This window comes from Vicugna pacos, chromosome 16 (genome assembly GCF_048564905.1).
Source record: "Vicugna pacos chromosome 16, VicPac4, whole genome shotgun sequence".
NCBI lineage: Eukaryota > Metazoa > Chordata > Mammalia > Artiodactyla > Camelidae > Vicugna > Vicugna pacos.
In genome coordinates this window covers 24,892,791-24,918,239 of record NC_133002.1, presented here as the reverse complement: position 1 = coordinate 24,918,239, position 25,449 = coordinate 24,892,791, and the positions used below count along the sequence as shown (strand labels likewise).

Sequence of the window (25,449 nt, the reverse complement as noted above, 5' to 3'; positions counted from 1 at the left end):
ATGTGGAGATACATTCGTTAATCCAGCACAAAGGGAACGGGTTGCAGGAGAAACTCTTACTCTGGTTTCTCAGTCTGTTTCGTAGTGCCGGTTTGAAGTTCCTGCGGTTTACACTGTAAAACCGAGTTGGAGGTTGTTCCTCCCCATATATATGTATGGACCATATGCCGACACAAAAGAAGAGATTGTAGTAAAGATAAAGTGGCTGAAATCAATGTCCCGAAAACCTAGCTAAATTCCCTAAATGTCCCAACTTAACTAACCACAGGACTGCCGCATCAAGAACGGGGCAAATAGCTCCTTGTGGATTTTTTTTTAATAAATAATAATGATCCACTTCCTACCACTGGCAATTATGATAAGACTGAGTATAATTTCTTACAACAAATAGTTTAGAAATCATAATTTCTACTTGATTCAAACCACTTCTTCTTTCAAATTGGAATCTTTTTTCTTCAGACGGAATTGTGCCATTTGACCTAGTGATAAAATTTTCAACTGGCTTTTATTAAAAATATTCACCATAGTGAGAGTTTATTACATCAACTATTCCTTTATGGGAAACCCTTGTGCCTTGTCACTCTCATTCATAATATTTCCTGTGGAAAATTCAATCCTTCATTCAGGAAAAGCCTGAGCAATATTTCTCATGGAAATGCGTATAAACTGCAACCCAAGAAAATGAAATTGACACTGAGCAGCCCGTGAAGCCGGCAGACACATGCAGTGCACTGTATGTTCCCGCCTCGAATTTCTGTAACCAGCAGGGAAATTTGTATCTCAAGAAATAGACATAAACAATTTTCAGGACCTGAGCACACAGTTTCCCTTTCAGGGTTTAGTGGGCTTCCATTTAATTCTATGAGAAATGTTTAAAACAACAGAACAACAGCTGAGATAGGGTTTAAAATAACTTTTATTTCAGTGAAAATAAAGCCAAGTGACTGTTATCATTTTTACTTTATTTGATCTCACTCTCTTACTTTACCTTCCCAACCTCCTCCACAAAATGATGGTGAACATCCCCTCCTGGGTCAGAAATCTAAGTAGAAATTACCAATCACATTGAGGTGTGCTTTGTTGTTTTATTTTTCAAAACAACCAAGTTTCATTCATATGATTTAATAATTAAGATCAGAAACAAAGTCTACTCAATAAATGGTAGACAACACATGTCGTCATAGCTGCTCATCAGGTTTGGCCCCACGTTACACACTTTTACATGGACATGTGCCATGTGCTGTCATGGGAAACGGTGAGTGTGGACAGGGCCTCTGCTCTCACAGGGCACACAGCCTGGTGGGGCAGGCGGTGTTCAATCATTGCCCTTTTCTCTTTAATATACTTACAAATTATGGGAAATGCTATTTAAAAAGAACAAAATGAGTCAATGAAAGTGAAAAATACAAGGACAGTATTTAGGCTGAGGGAAGACAGGGAATATCTTTGAAGATCTGACACTCCACTGAGACCCAAAGGACAACTCTGGCACTGAATGTGAAGGGCAGGGACACACTGATAAAGGGCTGAAATCCAGAATATAACAAAATTTCTTTACACTCAACAAGAAGGATGAATAACCTGATTAAAAATGAGCAAAATGCCTGAACACACACCTCATCAAAGAAGAAATCTGGATGCCAAAGAAGCCTTTGGAAAGATGCTCCACAGCACCTGTCATCAAGGGGATGCAGACTGAAACAGCGAGATACCACTGCACACCTGTCAGAACTGCCAAAATGCAGAACACTGACAGCACCGAATGCTGGTGAGGATGTGGAGCACCAGAAATTATAATGCATTGTTGGTGGGAATGAAAAATGGCCCAGGTACTTTGGAAGACGGTCTGGCAATTTTTTACAGAGCTAGACGTAATTCTAACATATGATCCGGCAACTGTGCTCCTTGGTGTTTACTCGATGAAATGGAAACTTATGTTCACACACAAATCTGCATACAGATGTTAATAGCAGCTTTATTCATACTCAACAGGATTCAGAAGCAACTAAGCTCTTCTTCAGTAGGTGAATGGATAAATAAACTGTGGTCCCGCCAGAAAATGGACTATTATTTGGTGCTAAAATGAAATGAGTTATCAAGGAATGGAAAGACATGGAGGAACCTTAAATGCATATTACCAAGTGAAAGAAGCCAATCTGGGAAGTTTCAGCAACTGTCTGATTCCAACTGTATGGTGTTCTGGGAAAGGGAAAAACACAGAGACTGAAAGATCAGTGGCTGCCAGAGGCTAGAGGGGAAAGAGCAATGAATGAGGTGCAGCACGGAGCATTTTAAGGTCACTAAGACAGACGACTCTGTATGATGCTGTGATGGTGGATACATGTCATTGTACATCTGTCCAAACCCACAGAGTGCACAACACAATGTGTAAATCCTAGTGTCAACTATGGGCTATGGGTGATGATGACATGTCAGTGTAAGTTCACCCATTGTCACAAATGTACACTCTGGTGCAGGTGTCAATATTGAGGAGGCTGTGGGGGCAAACTGCAGTTCATACACCCAATCCAGCCCCAGCCACCACTGTTAATAAAGCTCTATGGGTGTGTGGACTATCTGGCTGTTCTGGCATCTAAATAGTAGAGCTGAGCAGCTGCACCAGAGATCAGGAGGTTTTCAGACCCTGAAATATTTACCCCCAAGCCCTTGAAAGGAAAAGTCTGCTGAGCCCTGTTCTAAATGAATCAAGATTCACCCTGATGAGGCAGGACAGCAGGGCCCAAACCAGGCATGGTTAATGGGGCTGAAGCAATGTTTTAGTTCCAACACATTTGCTGAAGTCCTGCAAGTCCAGTGACAGACTGTAGCCAGGAAGCGTCTGCAGGAGGAGTCGGGAGCAGGCCTTCCCGCCAGGCTCCAGGATGCCGGGGGCCGCGTGCCGCACGGGGGCCACCCGCTTGAAGAAGGTGGACTTGCAGTGGAAGCCGATCAACTCGTAGAGCTCGGAGAGGATGCTGCACGGCTGAATTTTCTCCTCAGAACGCTGAAGCACAGGGAGAAAAGCAACAACCATCTGAATGAAACACGTAAGTGAAAAAAGACCCATAAAAATGGTTTTCCCTTAAAACAGAGACCCGATGACACAGGAAGGAAGAGGAAGGCTGACTTAGTGCACTGATGGGACCGGATGCAGAAACGCAGGGAAGCAGCACTGTGCAGACACTCCAGACCCCCTCTGGGCCCCACCTCTCCGCATTCCACCTGTCCCTTTACTAGAAAAGCCCGTATTCCCTGAAATAGAGGAATCTGCTACCTAAACATGGGACACAGAGAAGGGAAAGAGGAAAAGGAAGGGAAAGTAAAGGAACAACAGTTCATCTAGACCCTAGGGTCTGGGCGGGACTTTCACCAAACACACAACTTCTCAAAGCACAGAGCGCACAGGGAGAGGCTGACAGAGTGACTGCGACTTCTGCTCCTAAAGCACCCAGCTACCTGTCAGCACACGCTGCACCCATTACTGAATCATTACAATCATCTCAGAAACAACTACTACCCCGGCTCACAGGCAAGGAAATCTGAAACTCGGGGAGGAATTATTATCATCCTGGACAAAGTCCCACAGCCCAGTAGTCTCAGAGCCTCCGGCAGACCATGGGCTAAAATGCTCCTCATCACCACGGGCCCTGAGACTCAGGCTGAGGCCACGTCAGGTCTGCACGGGCCCAGAGCACAGTCTGTGGGACAGGGAATGCTCCCACTCGAAGTGCCAGGTCAAGGCCCTCAGGAACTTGTGTAATGAAACCAAATCCCCAAACTCATTTCCAACCCACTGCCCTGTCCGGGAGGACTGCTCGGCACAACTGCGCTGTCACCTGTGCACAGGCTGAGCAAGGGGCCAGACAGTGATGTGACATCCCAGTGGAAGTGGCTCGGAGACCACTTCATCACAGGACAGATTCTCCCGGCTTCCAACGTTAACTCTCCATTCCATTTCCAACTGGAAAGTAAGTTTAGACTTGTTTTCCTCTCTTAGAAACAAAGAGAGCGGTAACATCAGAGGGAAACTCAAGACTGAGGAAGAGTCTCCTGGTCATTTGCAAGGATAGGCCGGGGAGGGAACAGAGACAGGGATCAGAAAGACCCGTGTTCCAGTCCAAAGTCTGCACGTCACTCTCTTTGACAGTTTCCTTTTTAATACAGGTGATAAATTCTAATTATGATTTTTGGGAAAACTAAATGAAATAACGTATTCCACTACCATAGGTGTAAAATCCTCCATGAGTGTTCCAGAAATGGACCTGATCGTGGTTAGTTACTGTCTGCCAATTCTTGTGTTCTCAGCTCACATCACCCAACCAGAGATGTGCGAGAGAATGCTTCACCAGCCAGCAGCCTTCTCCAACTTGGAAACTTACAGTGTCCGAAGAGCAGGCAGTGTTGGATGCTTTGCGGCACTCTGGAGGTAGCACTCCAGTGATGACTTTAAAAAGCTGGGGAGAATTTAGGGGACCATACAGTTCAAATACAGAGTACTCATTCCATGTCTACAAATATTCATCTCTAGCCATGATGAGTAAGAGAGGAAATACATATTCAAACATACATCATTTTCCCACATAAGTGCATCAAAACAATTTGGAAAGAGTGTAACTTTCTTCTCTAGATCACACAGCGGGGATTACAAGGTTTGTACTGACAGCCCTACTTGTAAATCATCTGCAAACGTAACTGGGTCCACTATCAGTCATCATAATTTGAAGGGAATGTTAGAAAAGAAAAAAGCCAAGCTAATACTCTCCAATCTTTTGTTTGGTTACGATGTCACAGAGGAGATGGACAGCTCAATAAGGAACCACTCTGCCGTGATCACGGAGCCGGGGAGCGGGATGTGCGGCAAGATGTATGATGCAGCCGCAACTGTGCCCATGATTCTAGGCAGGTACCCAAAGTCACCTTGACAAGGTGTGAAACGTTTATGCCCACGTCCTCATAACCTGACATGTATTAAGGAGAAATGGAAACTTATAAACGGCCAATACCCTTGGTGGATACACCGTCCAAAGAGCAAAGTCACAGTTTGACAACTGGTCATCCCGGTACCTTGGGATTCATTCTTGAAGAACCTTAAAAACCACTCCTCTGTCCTCAAGAAGTGCTGCCTACTAGTCCTATCTTTGGCTCATGGATACCACATGTTGAAGTGAACTTCAATGTCTGCATAGATTTGACTGTCTTTCTCCAGGTTCACTTGTCCATTCTGAAGAGGCCTGAGTTAAGTCCAAATTCCTTAAGATTAATTCCCTCCAGTGACAACTCAACGAGCCTGTAATTACAAGCCAACTGAACAGGACTGTCCTCAGCGAAAAATGTCACCAACCCTTCACTGCTTTCTTAAACTCCTCTCCTGGTTAATTGCAACATACTAACACCACCCTCCACCAAGTTCCCCAACTATGTCAAATAGAAAGTAAGGTCCATAAAAGAGGAGACAACTCCATAGTCACCTTTGAATTCCTAGCATAAAGTAATGTCAATAAATAGAACTATGATTATGGCTTCTTTCCTTTAAAACCTTTCTGGTTATTTAAATGAGACCATGGAAGGGAGGTGTTTGAGTCCAGTATCTTGATCCAGAAGACTCTGGAGGCCTTTTTCAGAATGGCTGTCCACTGATTCATTCAAAACACACCTTCTCTTTCCGGGAGGAGCTGTGATTTTCTGCCATGGGTTTGTGGTCACTCTCATGCCAGAACAGCTTTAAACTAAATCCTTACTTTGGATATGTTATTTTTTCCCGCTTCCAAAAAATTTTACTTTCCTTACTTCCTTGCCTTGAGGAATGCTTTTATTCTTTTCTTTCTAATTCAACCTTTTATAAAGCAGGATTCTCAGGATGTGCTTGGCCTTATATAAGAACAGCCATCCAACTCCCAGTGTGAGAGGCCACAGGCTCACCTCCTGCCCTCCTGCCAGGGCAACTGAAACTCAGTTCAGGAGCCAACCGGCACCCCAGGGCTTCTAAGGCTCACGTATCTCCCAGAATCCCTGCTTTCTGGTTTGTCTTGGCTTCTGAGAATTTCCCCTCACTTTCTTGACAATTAGCTGTGCAGCTTGAAAGATGAGGAAGGAAGGTTTTATTTCTTAATCAGAATTTAAAGGAACTTATGTAATGAAGCTTTTCACGAGTTTCTAGAACCCTCCATTGCTGAGACAGAAAACACACAAGATATTTTCTAAATTTAGCTATCATGTGCATTTTTTCTTTGCTTTTGTTTTGTTAACTGCTAATAGACATTTTTTAATTAAAAAATAAAATAAGGTCCCAAATAAGATAGAAAATTGAAGGGGCAAACAAAATTAAAGAGCAAAGACAGAAAAATGATAAGTACTCTACAAAGTTAATAGAATAAATACACTATGGATCAGACCAGCAATTCTCAGTAACAGCTAATTGAAACCTGACCATGAGGTAAAACGTCTCTCCTGTCAGGAGATGACCAACAGAAAATAGAATTAAATCAACAACCTAAAATTCTAAGTCTGGCGAGGTATAGATGTCTACCAGCTAAGTGTGTCTTCTTCTGGAAAAGAGGGAGACTCACCAGCTCTTTTCTGTGGAGCCTGAGCCCAGGGGAGGACAGTGAAGTGTGTTCTGTAAGTACCCAATTAGCAAAGTGAGTGATGAATAAAGAGATGTGAGCTTTGATGAGAGATGATACTACTATTCACTTGTCCTGTAAAGTATGTCTTCGCGTTCAGAGATCAATATCTCAGCAGGAAAATGCACAGCCCGGGACCAGACCACTTCTGTGATTGTGACACTGCACTTAGATGTCTCAAGGGCACCTCCAACTCCACCTGCAAAGAGCTAACTTCACGGTGTTCCTCCCATAGCCATCCTGCCCAGGGCCCTTGGTCGGGGGCAAGGTCTCCCTGCCTCTCCCAGCTCAGGCCAATCACTCACAGATGTGACAAGACCCCTCCTTCAGGGGCAAATTTCCTCAGTCAACGAGATCCACCACCCACACCTGTCCTACCAGGTACTCACTGGCACTCCCTCAGCACTGACTCTGTGCTGGGGACCATGCTGCACACTGTGCACACGTTATCTCACTGGATCTACACAGCAGTCCTGGGAGTTCTGTACATCACTGCTTCTATTGATTAGATAAATTGTTTCACTTCCTTGGGTGTGTCATCCAAAGTGACACGTCTACTGAGCCACAAACCTGGGACTGAAAATCACTTGAAAATTGAACACTGCTACACCTTGCAGCCACCCTACTCTGACTCATCACATCACCTCCTGCCGAGCCTTCTAAATGTTTCTAAGCATTCTACAAGACAAAAGTGATCTACGAGAGCATCGCACTAGCCTACTTAAAATCTGTCAATGACGGTCCACTGCTCTTAGGAGAAAGCCCCACTGGGCCTGAGCACAGCCCAACGGCCCGGCATCCGCTTTCCCTGCGCGGCCGCGCCGCCTCACCCACCACGCAGCTCTACACGTGCAGCGTCCAGGACAGGGATGCTGACTCCGTACAACCCGGGGCTCGTCTCACTCAAACAATGATCACCCTCTTCAGTGGTTACCTTCTTCAATACTGAATCTCAGAAAAATATTTTCTCTGGATGAATCAATATCTTTTTCCTTACAACTTCCCATCATTGATAATGAGCTCCCCCCAAAAGAGAGAAGACCTAATCCTCAGTCTCCTTATCTGTAAAGTGCAAATAACAGGGAAATATGAGAGGTTTTATTAGAAGTAATATTCATGTGAGGCTGAGGGACAATTCCCAACATACAGTAAGTACTCAATATGTGCTTACTTAATATTAATAAGAATAGATTACATTCCAGCAACCTTAAATCAATGCTTTATGGCTTTGTCTAAAAGACTACCGACAAACTGTTGGACGAACTGTTTTGAGCAGATCAGCACAAGTGTACTGGGCGAGGTAAGCGCTGACTCCAGTTACAGCTGCAACCAACCAGCACTACGGGGCGGGAGCAGTTTGCTCAAACTCTTACATGTTGCTTGAGCATTTAGTTGTAGTTATTGAATAAAGACAGGTATTATTTACTCAAAGCTCCTGAAACATAAATCTTCAAAGATTGATGCAAATTATGTTTCAAGTACAACACTCTCACTAGAAATTACTTGAAAATTATAGTCTTAGCTCCTCCGCACATCAAAACAGCATTTTCCTAATGTATCTGACTATGTACTCTGAAAGGATTGTTTAAAAGAAATTAAGATGAAGCCATCCTGAATAAGATCTCAGTATCATCTACACAAACCCCACCCAAAGGTCTCATTTCTCACTTCCACATAGGTGTTCAGATGGCTTAAGCTGGGTCTTGGTTTCTTATGACACGGGGGTGGGAAGAATTGTGGATAGATCAATGTAGCAAATATAAACCTAGTGTATTTGCTATGTAGGAATCCTAGAAATAAATAAATTGATATATATAGTCCCACCCTTATGAAGCTAAGCCGTTCCATTTACAACTGCATAAAAAATAAAATGAGAGATACATTTAACAAAAGTTTACAAGATTTGTACATTGAATATTTTGAAGTATCACCAAAAAAAATTTAAAATATCTTCATATATGGAAGGCATCCCATGATCATGCAATGGTAGAAAATATTGTTAAAAATGTTAAGACTTCCCAAAGTAATCTACATATTTAATGGAATCCCTATCAAAATTCCAGCTGACTTCTTTGCAAAAATTGAAAAACTGATCCCAAAATTCATATTGAAAGCAAGGGACCCAGGTCAGCCAAAACAATCTTGAAAAAGAAGAGCAAATTTGGAGGACTCACTCAAAGGTTACAGCAAATCTATAGCACTCAAGTCATTATGCTTCTGTCATAAGTTTGGATGCAGAAATCTATGAGACACAATAAAAAATCCTGTGGGGAAACTTACATTTACAGTCAGTTTTCCAGAAATGTGCCAACAACACTCCATTGAAAGTATAGTCTATCCAACAAATGGAGCAGAGACACCTGGGTATCTGAAGGCAAAAGAATGAATCTGGAATCTGGACCCAGTATTTTATATAACAAATATTAATTCAAAATGGATCACAGACAGAAACGTAAAAACTAAATATATGAACTTTCTAAAAGAAGACATAGTATGAATCTTTGTGGTCATAGGATAGGCTATGGCTTCCTAGATACAATACCAAGAGCACAAGTGATAAAACAAAATAGATAAAATGGACTTCATCAAATTAAAATCATTTGTTACAAAGGACAACATCAAGAGTGTGAAATGAAAGGGGAAAGGGGTAGCTCAAATGATAGAGTGCGTGCTAAGGAAGAAAAACAAAATGAATAAATCTAATTACCTCCCCTATAAAGAAATTGTTTTAATGTTTAAAAAAATTAAAGTGAAATGACAATCTGCAGAATAGGAGAAAAATCTTGCAAAGCATATATCTAATAAGACACTAGTATCCAGGATATAAAACAAATGCTTACAACTGAACAATACAAAGAAAATCGACCCAATTTTTTAATTTGCCAAGGATTTAAATAGATACACAATTGGCCAATAAGCATCTGAAAAGATGGTCAGCATCACTAGCGAAATCAAAATCAAAATGAGATCTCATTTTAAACTCACTAGGATGGTTATAATCAAAACATGGACAATAACAAGTGTCAGTCAGGAGGCAGAGAAATGGATACCCTCAATATGCAGCCGTTGGAAAGGGGCAATGGTGCAGCTTCTTTGGAAAAGCCCGATGTTTCCTCAAAAGGTTAGAGTTATGTGGCTGAGCAATTCCACTCCTACATGTAGAGTCATCCTTCAGTGTCCTCGGGGGGTTGGTTTCAGGAACCCCCCACCCTGGATACCATAATCCAAGGATGATCAAGTCCCTTTGCAATCAGCCATCTGGATCCATGAAGTGGAAACTACAGATATGGTGGGCCAACTGTACAGCCAACAGAATGGAAATGTATTCTCACAAAAACTTGCACATCAATATTCATAGCAGTATCATTCAGAGTAGCTAAAAGTCACTAAAAATATCCATCCATCAATGAATGGATAAACAAAATTACCAAGAATAGTCCCACAAACTTTTGGTAATTGAATCTTTGACAAAGGAGGTGAGAACATACAATTGAGCAAAGACAGCCTCTTCAGCAAATGGTGCAGGGAAAACTGCACAGCTGCATGTAAATCAATGAAGTTAGACTACCCCCTCACAACATACAAAAAAATGAATTCAAAATGGCTTAAAGACTTAAAATTGTAGACAAGACACTATAAACCTCTTAGAAGAAGACCTAGGCAAAACATCTGACATATATCTCAACAATATTTTCCAAGAGCAGTCTACTCAAGCAATAGAAATACAAGCAAAAATATACAAGTGGGTTCTAATTAAACTTACAAGCTTTTGCACAGAAAAGAAAACAAAAATTAAAGCAAAAAGACAACCTATGGAGTGGGAGAAAATAGTTGCATTAAATGAAAGTGACAAGGGCTTAATTCCCAGAATATGTAAACAGCTTTTACACTTGATAAAAAAGAAAAACAAACAATTCAATCCAAAAATGGGCAGAAGACCTAAAGAAACATTTCTCCAATGAAGACATACAAATGGCCAATAGGCACATGAAAAAATGCTCAATATCATTATCAGAGAAATGCAAATCAAAACTGCAAACAAGTATCACCTTTCACCAGTCAGAATAGCCATCATTCAGAAGTTCATAGACACTAAATGCTGGAGAGGCTGTGGAGAATTGGGAACACTCCTACACTGTGGTGGGAATGCAGTTTGGTGGAGCCATTGTGGAAAACTGTATAGAGGTTCCTCAAAAGACAAAACCTTGGGGGCCCAGATGACACAGCAATCCCACTCCAGGGCATATATCCGAAAGGAAACGTAATTCAAAAAGACACTTTCACCCCAATGTTCACAGCAGCATTATTTACAATATCAAGACATGGAAACAACCTAAATGTCCACTGACAGACGACTGGATAAAGAGGTTGTAGTATATATGTCCAATAGACTACTATTCAGCAATAAAATAATAATAAAATAATGCCATTTGCAGCAATATGAATGGACCAGGAGAATGACATTCTAAGTGAAATAAGCCAGAAAGAGAAAGAAAAATACCATATGAGATCGCTCACATGTGGAATCTAAAACAAACAAAAAAAAAAACCAAAAACAAAGGAACAAAAAGATAAACTTATCTACAGAACAGAAACAGACACAGAGACATAGAAACCAAACTATGGTTACCAGAGGGGAGAGGGTGTGGAATGAATAAATTGGGAGTTCAAGATTTGCAGATGCTGAGTATGTATACAATAAACAGCAAGTATATACTGTATAGCACAGGAGAATATATTTAATAACTTATAGTAACTTATGTTTAAAAAGAATATGAAAATGAATGCAGGTATGTTCCTATTTAACTGAAGTTTTGTGCTGTACACAAGAAACTGATGCAACAGTATAAACTGACTAGACTTCAATGAAAATATTTTTAAATAGACCAAAAACGAAAAAAAAGGAAAAGGATATTATCAAACAAAAAGAATAATGTACTGATTCAGGCTACAATATGAATGAACTTTGAAAATTTATGCTAAAATAAGCCCGTCACAAAAGGGCAAATAGTGCCCTTTAAGGTGAACTGTATCTAAGCATTTATTGTACTACTCCTGTAAATTTTCCGGAGTTTTGAAGTCTATCAATATCAAAATAAAATGTATTATTCATTAAAAACTTAAAACCCTTCCTCACAGGAGGGCTTTAATTATTAAATGCAGAAAAGCATGTAAAACTCTTGGAACAACAATTTTCACGTCCACACACAGTCACTGCTGTCACTGCCACTCAGAGTGTGGTGCCAGCGCTGATGAGAGCTGCCTCCACTCGCTCCCCTGCAGACAGCAGTGAAGGCCTGAGCTTTGACAGGCAGGGTTTGCGTGAACCTGGGTCAGCCACAGCCACGTCCCAGACTCTGCGTTACCCAACTTTCTTATACAAACTGCAACATGTAATGTAAACACTCTAGAGGGATGTATCTTACAACACAGGGAATACAGACAATGTTTTACAGTAACTATAAATGGAGCATCTATTGTACACCTGAAACATATATTTTAAATCAGCTATGTCTTTATAAAAAATTAAAAAAATAATTTAAAAATGTTATCCCTTTAATATTCAATTTGGTTTTTAATTAACAACTAAACAGCTTAGAATATATAAAAGCATTTAAGTGTGATGTTTGTTTACATATTTATTTACTTCAGCCTCCTGCTAAAAGAGAAATTAAACAATTTTTTAAACACAGCTTAACAACCATAACAACAAAAAGGCAAAACTGAGAGTGAAGAGAAAATGGAGATTCAATACTTAAATGAAACCAGGGGGAGGTAAACTCATAAAAATGGATTCCATGAAGTCAGGGCAAGTGTTAAAGGCCGACTAGAAATTCAGCTGTAAGATTCTTGGCAGCTAAAGCAAAAAGAAAAAGATGATGGGGCAGGTGGTAGAGCGTGTGCTTAGTGTGCACAGGGTCCTGGGTTCAAGCCCCAGGGCCTCCACTAACAGATAAATATACCTAATTTCCTACCCCCCAAAAGAGCCCCAAAGAAAAGAAAAAGAGAAATTTCTTTCCAAAAAAATCCTGATATTAAATTTGGATTAAATACTTTAAAAATAAAAGGAAAATAAAAAAGATGAGTGACACTGTGAACAAAAACCCCAGCTGGGCTAACAAGCTAAGTCACAAATCTAAGTGTGATAAGTGTCGGTTTACTGATCTAAGTTTTGCTGGGCTAACTCGTAAATCTGAAGTTCAGTGTCAGTTTACTGGGCTAACAAGCTAACTCGTAAATCCAAGGTCAACAATTGTCAGTAACGTGATCTGTTCCAAATTGATAAGATTCAGTGTACTGATTCCTTGCTTTTTGTTGTTTGAGCCTTATTGGCTAAAAGCCCCATACTTGTAATTAACCCTATAAAACCTCATGTGCACGTCTTGGATGTGCTCAGGGCTTGGGAACAGAAGCCCCTCTGAGCCCGCTGGCATAATAAATCTCAGTACTCCCACCCTCTGAGTGCTGCTTATTTCTTGGCTGGCCTGTTGTTTCCGTAACAACACAAGCGATAATGCCCGTGAGATAAATCTGCGATGGCTGCTGGCAGGTCCCCATGTCTCATGTGGGAAAATCTGAAACATATTTCTCACCACTCAGAGTCATCCTCAGCCCACCCCACATCTCCCGCTGTTAAATGCAGGAACACACGCAGGGCCCGGCCTTTGCTCTCTCTGTGTCATCACAGTGAGACAGGATGGAAGGGGGCAGAGCAAGCCATTCAAGAAAGACCACAGCAATTAACATCAAAATGGTGAAGAATTCAACCCCCAATAGGTCTTGAGGCTCAGGATGAAGAGATTTAACTTCTAGTAGATCCTGAGCTTCATTATACACCCATTGTAATAGTAACATGGTGAATAACACGGCCCCAGGCACCATGGCAGTCACAAGGCTAGCCACAAAAGGTCAAAGGGTGGAAAATGGCCAACTCCCTGGAATACCAGCCCCTTGCCCTAAGGCTGGTCCTTCTACTTATTAGCATATGAAACCACGAAGCCCAAGAAAAGGAGCAACACAGAGCCACATCCCAGGAACCCCTCTCTCTACCTCTTCGGAGAAGGCCCACACTATTTCTGTGGAGTGTGTGCCTACTTTTAATCTGAGCATCAAACCCCCATACTTCGTGACGTTTCTCATGCCTGTCAATGTATCTCTCTGAATAAATCTACCTTTACTCAACACTGTCTTGTTCTTGAATTCTTTACTGCATGAAGCCAAGGAACAAAATCTGGTGGGGCACATCCCAGGGGCTCAACGGAAGCCTGGGACACAGCCCTTCTCATGCCCCACATATTTTTTCTTGTATCAACAGGACTGGGATGTGAAGTGAGGTCTGAGACCCCAGCTAAGGGACAGAAGCTGCCTCCAGGTCTCCAATTGGTGGGCAGCCTCTCCCCCATCAGGGGCCATGGGGTCTGCCTGGTTCTCTGTGTTTTTTTGTTGTGCTGACTCCCCAGTCAGAGAGATTTCTCCTTAGGCCTGGCTCCACAAAACCCTTCTCTCCAAAATACAAGCACATCATGTCACAATCCTCTTGTTCAACCATGAATTGTTCAGCCAACTTTTTCCTTCCCCAGTTAAGTACCTAAATGTCCTCCCTGCCATCCCACCACTTCTTTCTTTTTGAGAACTCTGCACTCCCCACACACCATCCTGAACGCAGGTGCCTTGCTGGCTGGGACCGAGATGTTTCAGTCTCAAACATCCTGAGTCCTTTCTCTTTCCACTTTCTAACTTAAAAAGGCCTTCCTGTGTCTCCCACCGCTCTGATTCTGAACGTCAAAAAATGCTCAGGTTACATTCACTCTGTGAATACCTCCCAGGTTTTGGCTAGGTTTCCTTCCCAAGATCTTCATTAAGGAGCTGCATCAAGAAGTTTAAAGGGGCTATTCTTACATTTGAGTGGAGGAGCCTGCAAGAAATTTAAATGGCTTTGAAGAGAGAGTTAACCAGGGACAGAGAGGTCGCAGGTCCTAGTCAACAGTGTCATGAGGCAAAATGTTCTTCAAAGGCTCAGAGTGGCTTCTGAACACGGAGTCGGCAGGGAGGAGGTGACAGGCAGTGAGTGGGGTGAGAGACACAGGGTACGGTCCCCCAGCAGGGGAAGAATTGGTTATTTTCTAGTTTTCCAATTTCTTACTACCTTTTTCTCTTATTGCCACATACCATTTCCTACGAATTAAGCATATCAATGTCAGTCATTTGGGCCACTTGGGAGAAGCTGCACGATGCCATTCACAGGGCTGGGACATGACAGCCACACCAGTCTAGGTTGAAAGACCAGTGGGGGTATTTCCATGGTAATCACGGGCATGCAGCAAACTCCCCAGCTTCAATGACCTCCTCTCAAAGTTGGCGCCAATAAAACTACCAAGCAAAATGCGTGATGATTCTGGCCAACATCTGTCTGTTTATTAGTTAAGTGCCTGTGACACCTGCCACTTAATAGGGAATGAGTACGATCAACGAGGCCCTGTCTACCTGGCCACACGCGCCCTGCCTTCCTGCCTTGGTGCAGCAGCACAGCTTGTTTAGCTGAGATGAGCGCCCCCAGAGCAGCCCCGACGGGAAAGCTCCCAGCTCTGCACGGCCAGACGTGTTCCTTTCCTTCTCAGAGCTGATCACAATTTGCTGTCGTCTGTTTTTATGTTTATCCCATTTGTAACTGCCTCTCCTCCGGAGATTTTGCTCAAGCAGCACAGGACCAGGTGTGTCTTGTGGCCTGCCGGATATTCTGGCCTGGGAAACAGCCGAGCCCACATCTGGCTCTGGTGCTGAACGGAGAGAGCAGAAGGCCCAGGAGCCCATGCTGAACCGAGGCCCCTGCACACAAAATTATGGTCTGACTTTGGGCAAATTACACAGTCTTTTTTACCCTGAGATTCCTCATCTGTCCATAAAAATAACTGCCCATGGCACACAGAGTTACAAGTATTAAAGGAAATCACCAAATTCACAAAGTAGCCAAGGGGCTACCAGTGCATCCTAAACAGACACATGCTGCCTTTAAGACTCTGACACACACCAAGCGTGGTGGTCGAACAAAGTGTACACTGCTAAGTGTCAGTGTGTTAAGTGCTTCATGTGTGCTATAATAATCTTCAGAACTTACAACAAGCCCAGGAAGTAACGAATATTATCATGCCCATTTCACAGACTCACCATCAGTTTAAGAGAGGTTACATTCAAGTCCAAGGCGCTATGGTGAGTAAATGGCGATTTCAACCTGAATATGGGCCCAGGCCTGGGCTCCATCTCTGTCCCATCCACCTGACCACTGCCTATGAATTCCACCTGTCCAATACCCAAGTTGAAGCCAGCCAGCTCTTAAATGCAATGTGTGTCACCGTTTGTCAATGTTGGTTCATTACCATAAACAGTTCTCAGAAAGCACTTCAGAAAGGAAAGTTGGACTCACATACCTGCCCACAAAGAAGAAGAATTCTGCCTTGCCTTCTCCTGTAACGTGCAGAAACCCTTCCCATTCACCACCGAATCCTTTTGTATGCTTCCTCCGTGTTCATGTTTACACATGGTTTATTAAAGTAGAAGTTACCTGCAGTAATTCCATCTCGGTTCCATTCCAAGCTTCCAGATTATCCATAATCAGGGTAATACCATAATTTTCTGTGAATGAAAACACTACAAATTGAATGAAAATATTGCAACCATGTCACTAAACAAAGAATGCTGAAAACAAGTCATCAGCGGCTGCCGCCACCCCCCAGTGAAGACAGGCCTGCAGCCATTCACAATGGTGCCCTCTGAGCAGACTCAGAATAAGAAAGGAAGATTACTGGCACTAGATAGCTAGGTGCTTGTCTAAAGTATATATTCAGTCAGCCCAAATGTTGGCTTCCTCCCATATATTGAAAAGCATTAAATTCATGAACTTGAGATACCTGGCTTTCTTTAGATAACAAGCAATGTTTTATTGTTCTGACTACCTGGTCTTTGTTGTAAAGCTCCTATATAATCCTAGCTTCTCCCCTACTCTTGCGAGCAGTCCCTCAGAGTGTTCTGAGAGGCGGTCATCCTGGCTTGAGTCCTTCTGACAAATAAAACATAACTCTTAATATTCAGGCTGCACGTTTATTTCAATCAAGTCCCAGAATAGACACAACTCATCAATTGTGTAATGGGACACACTGGATCAGGAACCAAAAGAGTGTATTAGTCCCTAAGAACTACGGCTCCCTCTTTCTTCCTGTCATTATACAATCCCACCAGAACTCATTACTTTGCTGTCTGCTCCTCTGGCAACCAAACTCAGAGAAGAGTCAACTCAGCAGAGCGTCCTGCTGGGGAGAACCCCCGCAGCAGCACTGCAGGCTGCCTGCCCTCCCGCACGCTCTGACGACTGCTAGTGTCCTCCGTGGAAACCAGGCCAACAGAGCTGTTCCCTACAGCTACAAAGTCCCAAATATTAAATAAAACCTTTCATTTTATACTATATGTTACATATATACCCATCTCTGAAAACAGCTTTGCCAGAAGCCCAAATCTTCAACATTAATCTGCAAAGGCAAATCAGGTCCCCAAGGGAAAACAAGTCTTAAGACGATGCTAAGACCTCCAAAGTCCTCTCCACGACCATAAACCAAACTGCCTGTAGGTCTGCAGCTGCAGGAGGCTACATGTCTGCTTTTAAAGCAACCCCTTCCTGCCCTCGGGTGCTACAATGCCCTTCTACGCCCTCCCATCTCAGGGTAAGAGCACCCACTGCAGAACCTTGCAGGGCAGCACTGACAGGACTGGACAATGAGGATCAGAGCTAAACTAAGCCTTCTGATGACACGAGTTGTCACTCTGTCACTTTACAGATGAAGATATATATAGAGAGAGGTGGGGTGTTTTTGTTCAAAGTCACACAGATAAAAAGTGACAAAGTCTATAACTCTGCTCCTCCCTCTGGTGTGACGCCCCAACTGGGACAACCACAGGGTTCTTTCGTGCCTGCCTGACCAGTTCTTTCCTATCACTCATGACCCACCACAGGGTCTGAAATTAGCCTACATTTGCAGCATCTTTTCCCTCCAGTTTCTCAGGAACAAGGCTGTTCGGGCCACTTTATGACTTCCAGGTCCCCGAAATCTCCGTGCTCAGGCTGCAATACACATATGCCTGTGCATCCGGCCCGCTGCTCAGAGGCTCTTCCTCCCCTGCAGGAGGACGTTTCTACTCTTCACAGGGACACCCCCTTAGGGGATCCCTCCTCTCGCCCTCAGCATGGCAGGTGTCCCAGGCCACATCGCGAGATGCCCCAATAGGACTGCATCTGCCCAGGTCTGCTAGTCAGACCAGCAGCCTCAGAGCCAGGGATTATGCCCAGGTCACACTGCAAACCTACTGCCCAACTCACAGACCCCAGCCAGCAGGTCACCTGGAAGTCACAGCAAGTGCCCCACCCAATCCAGAAGCCTCTTCATTTCCCAGCACCACTGATGACTGGTTTCCAAACTTTGGTCAGTTTCGCACAAAACAACACCTTCTACTATGTAGCGGGTGGTTTTTGCTTCTGCACCCCATTCTTACTGAAAACGTTAAGGGAAACCAAAAAGCCTCTTCTCAACCCTTTTCTGAAGATACCCTCCCACCCACAATACACATATGCTCAAGAGATTTGGATCCACATGATTTTGTTTCCCTTATGATAAGTGGCTCAAAACACTGCGGGATTATTTTTCCTTTGAGGGTATTAGGACTCAGTTTCTCGGCTTTAATCTGTTTTTGTCTTTGTCTTCTTTGTTCCTAGCAGTTGCCACCTCTTACTCTCTTCAGCAGCCTCCCTCCCAACTTCTAGTCTAGGAAATCAGCTGTGATGAGGGGCACGGGGGCATTCACAGAAGATGCAACAAAGGCAAAGAGAGGCTATATAATTTGCCAAAGATATCACCTTCAACCCCCAACAGAGTGTGTCATGTCCCTGTGTTTAACTCTTATTCTAAGCAAGTTAACTTTTTGTAGATTATGTTTATAAAGATGAGAAATCAAAATACATACAAGGACACACATCAACTCTAAGATATTCATTAACTCCACTATTTTGTTTCTATTTATTTTATTTGTATTAAAAAATTAAGAACCCCTGCAACCAATATAGCAAAATGTTACTGGGTTTTAAATACAGAATATAGAGGGGTTAAGTGTGTCATTACTCATCCTTATATGTATGTTCACAAGATAAAATTATTTGAAAGTCTCTCTCCCCTCTCCCTACTCCCTACTGGCTCTCACCTGAGATCCCAGACCACACATCTAACAACCTTTCACTTTACCCACAGCTGAACTCATCAGTTTTCCCCCAGAAATCCCTCTGCAGCTTTCCCTCCTCAGAACACAGCAGGACCATCATTTAACTCATTAATCCACCCAGAAACCTGGGCCTTACTCCATCCTACCTTCACAGACAGCTTTAAATCTTTCTTTTTACCATCTAAACATGCCTTCAATCTGTTCGCTTTTACCCACTATCCTACCGCTCAAGTGGAAGCCACCAACACTGCCCACCTGGACTCACGAGTCTCCCAAGTGGCCACACAGCCACTCTCCCCTACTTGAGACAAATGGGATTTTGTCACTCCCATGCTTTTTGGGCTCTTTTCAGACCCACTGTTCATAGAAGAAACTCCAATTTCTTCACCTTGTGAAGGTGTTTGCCATGAAACTGTCAGCTCATGGAGGGCAGGGCATGCCCTCTCCCCTCAACCCCACTCTCTGGCAGAGCATCAGCTTGGGAGGACCCGCTGAGCTACATCAGCCTGTATCCTAAACCTGGTCTTGGGTTCTTAGCAAACTGCTTCACTTATCCATACATATCCAAGGTAGATAAGAAAGATTTTAGATGTTGAGCTAGACTATTCATTTGGGGATTTTGCACTGGCAACCTGCAAGTATATGTTCTAATGTTTGTGTCTTGTTAAAACCACACCCAGATTAAAGGAGTATTTGTGGAATGTCTTCGGAGTAAAAGGGTTCTGTACTTTTACAGATTTTATGTTTTATAACATGAATAACCCGGACAGGGTCACAAATGGAACCGCCTCACAAGTGACAGAAGACAGGTGAGATGCATATAGCAACAGGTCACAAAGATGGTAAGAGCAAAGTTGTTTCTCCAAACCCCAAAAAAATTCCTCCAAGAACAGAAAACTCAGAATTTTGAAAGTAAAATACTATCATATAAGGAAAGAAAATAAATAATCCTCTTCATCAGGGTTTCAAGATCTGACTGCAGAGTTATTAGCAGGCTATACTGAATCCTAGCACAGAAAAATCAGATGGACTACTGGTGAGTAAGTTCCAGGAAAACGGCAGTAATTCCTCCACTTGAAAGAGAACACACACTCACTTGTTCAAGGTGATTGTAAACAACATTCTGCAGAAATTCAGAATATTCAGGCACCGCTTCTAGATGGTGATGACACGGAAGGATGGCTTGGATGCATGCTTCTAACTGAGTCACCGGCATTCTTACACTGCAGGGGGAAACGGAGGCCCTCAGCCAAGAGCAGAGATGTTCCTGTCATGTATCCCAGGTCGTGCCTCGGGGACTCAGTGTCCTGTAGCAGTCCGGCCCCAGGCGAGGACCAGCAGCGTGGCCCACCCAAGCAGGAAGGGCACTGTGCTTGAGAAAGCCCACACCAGATGGGAGCAAGAGTGGCTGGTGGGGTTTTGTGAACCTATGAATGCTCATAGAAAAACACCTGCATACATTCAAGTGATACAATTAACAGTAGCATTCTTTTTAACAAAATTTCAAATGTCAGTGGTAATTTTACCATTCCTTTTCTCTTGTCCCCTGCACTCTGAGACAGGCTTAGGTTCTCTCACACTTGCAGCTCTGATGCAATAGTTGTGAAGTTATTTTACTTTACTGCAAGTGTCTTCGCTCCACGTGTCACTGTGACTGTCGTCTCTTAACACAGTCAGATATCTTCCTGGATCTCTCCATGAGTTCCTTGCTCCTGCTTCTCAGATCCTGAGATAAAGAACAGGTGAAGGCACATGACTGGAAAAGTCAATGTGGACTTGAGCAAAGTCCTCAGTGACCCCCTAGGTGAGTGTTGACCACCCCTTAGCTTCGATTCTCAAAGTTCTGCCCAGGGTGACATCCAGACAGGAGGGAGTCCTGGGCCCAATTAAAAGCTGTGTGGCTTGGGTGCGGGGAAAGGTGCAGGAGCTAGTTCCGTAGCCGGGACCCTCCACACCTCTGCTCCTCTCTCTCCCGAGGCCCCGCTGCCAAGCCCCCACGTTCCCTGATATTCTGTCCTTCTCTTCTACTCTACTTCAAGCCCTTTTCCTCTTCCTTTATTCCCTGATTATCTGCAGATGGAGAGATTTTTCCATCACAAAATCTGAAAAAATTTCCTGCAGCTGAAAAAGAGGTCTCCAGAGGTCAATGCCCATATGGTGGTTCCTGAAGAGAGCCCCTGGTTAGGGGGACCCTCACCAACACTCACGGGACATCAGGTATGTTACAGGGTCGACCACCCCCAACAAGAGTTTGCTGTGACACCAAGGCACGCACAGCATCCCTGCTCACTAAAGTGTAGTTGTAATCCGTTATTAAGAAGCAAAAATAAAAAAAAATTTCTCATGTTTCTTACTAAAATTATTTATGAGTTAGAAAAAGAAATTGTAAAAGAAAAGAACAAATTTGACTCCATGTTAGATGTGTTCGTTTGGCTTTAAACCTGTACCTTGTTTTCTAGGCTCCGACTTGCTATCTCTGCACCTTTTGTAAAAAAAAGTTGCCTTTAGCCTGAAATATCCAGGACAGCCTATTCTCCGGGCTCTGATCTTTAAGGATATTAGCTCTTCTACACTTATGTACAGATGGCAAGTTGCAAAATAGATAATAACCTTTCTTTTATTTGGAGGTTTTACGGGGGCACCTTAATTTGACCCACCATGGACAGCTGCAGGAACAAAGGATTCCAAGGACAAACAATTCGTACAGCGAGAAGTTTGCAACAACCAACCACATCCCCGCCGCTTTTTAGTATAAAAGGAGACTGAATTCTGCTTTGGGGAAGAGAGTTCTACTGGATATCAATATGCCATTTTCTGGGTCTGCCAGATTTTCAAATGAAGTCACTATTCCTTACTCCAACATCTCATCTCCCCATTTATTGGCCTGTCATGCAGCAAGCAGAACGAGTTTGGACTTGGTAACAAAATGACTGCATTAGAGGTAGTATGTCTCCACTGTTTCCTCATTTCCAGTATGTCACAACCTATCAATTTTATATGCTGTTTAACAACATGACAAAGACCTATTATACGGAATTGATTCCACAGAAATAAAATTATTTCTACTCCCTCAAGACTTTTTTCTTTTCTATTTTATTTTGTTTTGCTTATTGAAAAGAAAATAAAAGTCAAATCATTTTATTTCATGTATTTTTATAGCTACATAATGTAAATACTACAAAAATATTTAAATTGCAATAAAAATTGTTAATATATTTGTATAAAGATATATAAACAATCAATGCAGATTAGGAAAGGAGTAGATATTTACTAAAAATCTACTGCACATCCAGTCTTTTACAAGCATATCCTGGAATATAAGCTCTATTATCCAGGGGTCCCCCACCCCCATTCTCACTGCCGATTCCCTTAGTAATCAACTACCAAGGCACCAGCATAGAACCATGCGATCGCTATTTTAGGTATAAATGAATGAATTAGCTCATTCAATTCTAAAACAGAAACCTTAAAATAAATACTGAACTTATTTACAGATAAACAAATTTGGACACAAAAAAGTACAGTTTCTCCCCCAAGACACAAAGATAATAATTGGTAAAGGCAAGATTTGAACTAACCTGCCTGATTATAAAGCTAAGGTGGAAATCCCCTTCCACTGTGTAGGTCCAGCAGCACAGCCCATCACCCTATCTTTGTTCAGATCTGGCTTTAGACAGCCTGAGACAGCACCCCTTCCTATGGAACTCGAGGGCAAACAATAACAATAAGGATTTTATATTCAGTAGTTTCTTAGGTCTCAATTATATAAAGTGTCAGCAGGTCAGCAGAAAACTCTGGGAAATATGAGTGGGTCCAGAGCTTTTCGCTGATAAGAAACTCAATCTATCAGGACAGAGTGACCTTCCCATGAGTGGCCTCATGAACATAAACTAAAGGCAGCTGAAATGAAAACTAGCAAGAACATGGAAGTGAAGCAGGAAGGATCCCTACTATCCCCTGCCCAGTTGCCTCTTCACCCGCGTGGACAAGATGGCAGAAGACCCAGGTTCTTGTCTAAGTTACAACATCATGGATTCTCACCCATAAAATGTTGCGACTCTATGCTGTCTTAAGTCCTTTACAACTAAAATATGATGACACCAATATCTCAGCGGAATGTCTATGTCTCCACTTTCTCTCTTCTATTAGGAGACTATATCTATGGCCACAAACAGAAATTCAATTAAAAACACCATGCACGAAGCCTGGTGAAAGTCTGTGTAAGAGACATTGTTCTCACTCTCTGTGAATGAAAACTCAGAAAAAGTGGACCTTCTCCCTCTGTAAGTGGGAGGTAGACTGATTTTGTGTGTGTGTGTGTTTGCACGCACATGTGTGTGTGTAAATCATATAAAATATATTCTGGGATTTGCACAGTTTTTTTTATGATACTATCATTTCATGAGGATGAGCCAACCTTTAAAGTAATTTGAATCTATTTTTCTGAGAGGCTCTTTTGGTGGAGGATGGGAAAGGGGAAAGGAAAGGAGGAAAGAAGTAAATGAAGCAAAGCTGTAAGAATACTGCTAGGGAAAGGCAAGACATTAATTTTGTTCCTACTTGCATCACACACAAATTAGGGACTGGCTTTCCCCCATGTCTTGTCAAGCACTGAGCTGCAGAAGAACAGGCGACAGCCCATTTCTCACTGAGCTTGTGACTGTATGTGACATCTTATAGACACAAATTATTTAACCTGATCAAACACTCTAGCAGCAGGATGTAATTCTCCTAATTTGAGAGACAAGAAAACAGGAAGTGAAAGACGGTATATAGCTTGACAAAAGTCAGAGGACAAGAAAACTAAAGAGGATGAATTCAAACTCAGATCTGAATGCAGAGTCTGATATTCCCACTCCCAGGGCTGGAAAATCCTTAACACAAGGTTCCCCAGCTCCTCTGCATTGTTCCTGGCACCATCCCATGGCGATGGTCTCCAATTCTCAGACACAGTGCTCTGTGCAGCCAATAACCTCCATTCGACCTTGATCATCTACCTGCCACGCCTACCAGGCTTCACCATACAGGCAGGAAAGCTGGATTTCAAGTGCATACAAAGCCACCCTGGTTTAAGCTGGACTGTTTATCAGCTTTTCCAGCATAAAGGCAGCCATGAAAGTGCTCACAGTTTGTACATGAGCCACACTACCTCTCTCCATCTGTCTCCCCACCTATACTACTTAGCTATGACCATTTTGAGAATCTTGGAAACAAATTTTTAAAAACAGAAAAGAAAGGATTCTGTAACAAGTACTTAATACTTACAATTTTAAATGAGAAGTTACAAAGTGAGTATTTACAAACCGAATCTGCCTTCCTAGGTGTCAGTTTTAACAGTTAAAAAATATAATAGCAAAAATTTCTCACTTAAAAAATTAACAAAAACATCAACAATAATCTGGAATAAACTCAAAAACAATGCCCATGTTGTACATGGAGAAAGTACAGGACTGTACTGAGGGGTAAAGTAAAAGTGTGAAAGTAGAGACATCAACCTTTTGTATGGAGGAAAGCAGTTTTAAAGATGTACGTTCTCCTAAAGATAATTCAAAATTAGTAAAAAATCCCATGACAACACTTATCTGTTTTTTTTTAACTTGAAAAAATTATATTAGAATTCTTCAGGAATAATAAAGTCATAATACAAGCCAAGAAATTTAGGGATCGAAAAAAGAATCAAAAAATTCGCACTGTAATATATTAAATAAATTTTTACAATATGTAAGATATAGTGCTAGAGTAAGAAAGTAAGATTGACAGAAATAAATCATGAGCTCAAAAAGAGACTCTAGTATACATAAGTATTTTTTACAGGTGGGATTTCAAATTAAAAAGCAAAGTATGAATTTAATAATTGTCTTGTTACAATCAGAGAATACCTGGAAAAAACAAATTCTATTCCTGTCAAAATGACCACAAGAAAAATTACAGAATATGATGTAAATATTAGAAAGTACTAATAAGAGCAAATACAACTCTTTGCTCATATCAATTCAGCTTCTCCTCACTGTAACAAGTACCATTATCATCTCCAACTTAGAGATTAAAAAAACCTACAGAAGAAATTTATACCATTATAAGAAAGCATTTCTAAGAATAAAACCCAAAAAGAAGACATTTACTATCTTAAGATTATTTTGGGCCACAACAATAATGAACCTACTGAACAAAATGAAAGGCAAGAAATGACAAGTAAAAGCTCTCTGATACATGTTGATGAAGACAAGGGGTTAATGTTCATAATACACATTGAGCTGTCACAAAGCAGCAAGAAGCTCCCCCACTTAAATGTTTGCAAAGGACAAAAGGGATCATTCACTTTTTAAAAGTCAGATGGCTAATGAGTGAAAAATGCTCAAAACCTCACTGGTCATCAAGTGCAAACTAAAATAATGAAAATCATTTTGCTCGTCATATTGGCAAATATGTTTAAAAGATATTATAGCTAGTGTCCATCTTTGAGACAACAAACTGTGAGCGATCTTTTGGAGGATGACATGTCAATGGATATGTAAACTCTGAAAAACGTGTGTGCACACAGGCTGAACTCCACTTTTAGGAATCGTTA

At 42.1% G+C, this 25,449-nt stretch overlaps 1 protein-coding gene across 12 annotated transcripts in view; it reads right to left on the bottom strand.

Moving 5' to 3' along the window:
- Positions 1-2,484: 2,484 nt before the first annotated feature.
- The window catches only part of LOC140686240 (trafficking protein particle complex subunit 9-like), a 164,423-nt gene continuing 141,458 nt past the window's right edge, over positions 2,485-25,449 (bottom strand). For 3 of the 12 annotated variants that reach the window (XR_012059941.1, XR_012059938.1, XR_012059946.1), the window contains exon 3: positions 2,783-3,004. Coding sequence is in view for 3 of the 12 variants with exons in the window: in XM_072939961.1 (XP_072796062.1) it covers positions 2,756-3,004; positions 16,183-16,230 (297 nt within the window). In the remaining 9 variants the exon portion in view is untranslated. Of the gene's footprint in view, positions 3,005-16,182; positions 16,269-19,977; positions 20,248-25,449 lie in introns of those variants that run through there. The other 9 variants (XM_072939960.1, XM_072939959.1, XM_072939961.1 and 6 more) reach the window with 8 other exon arrangements.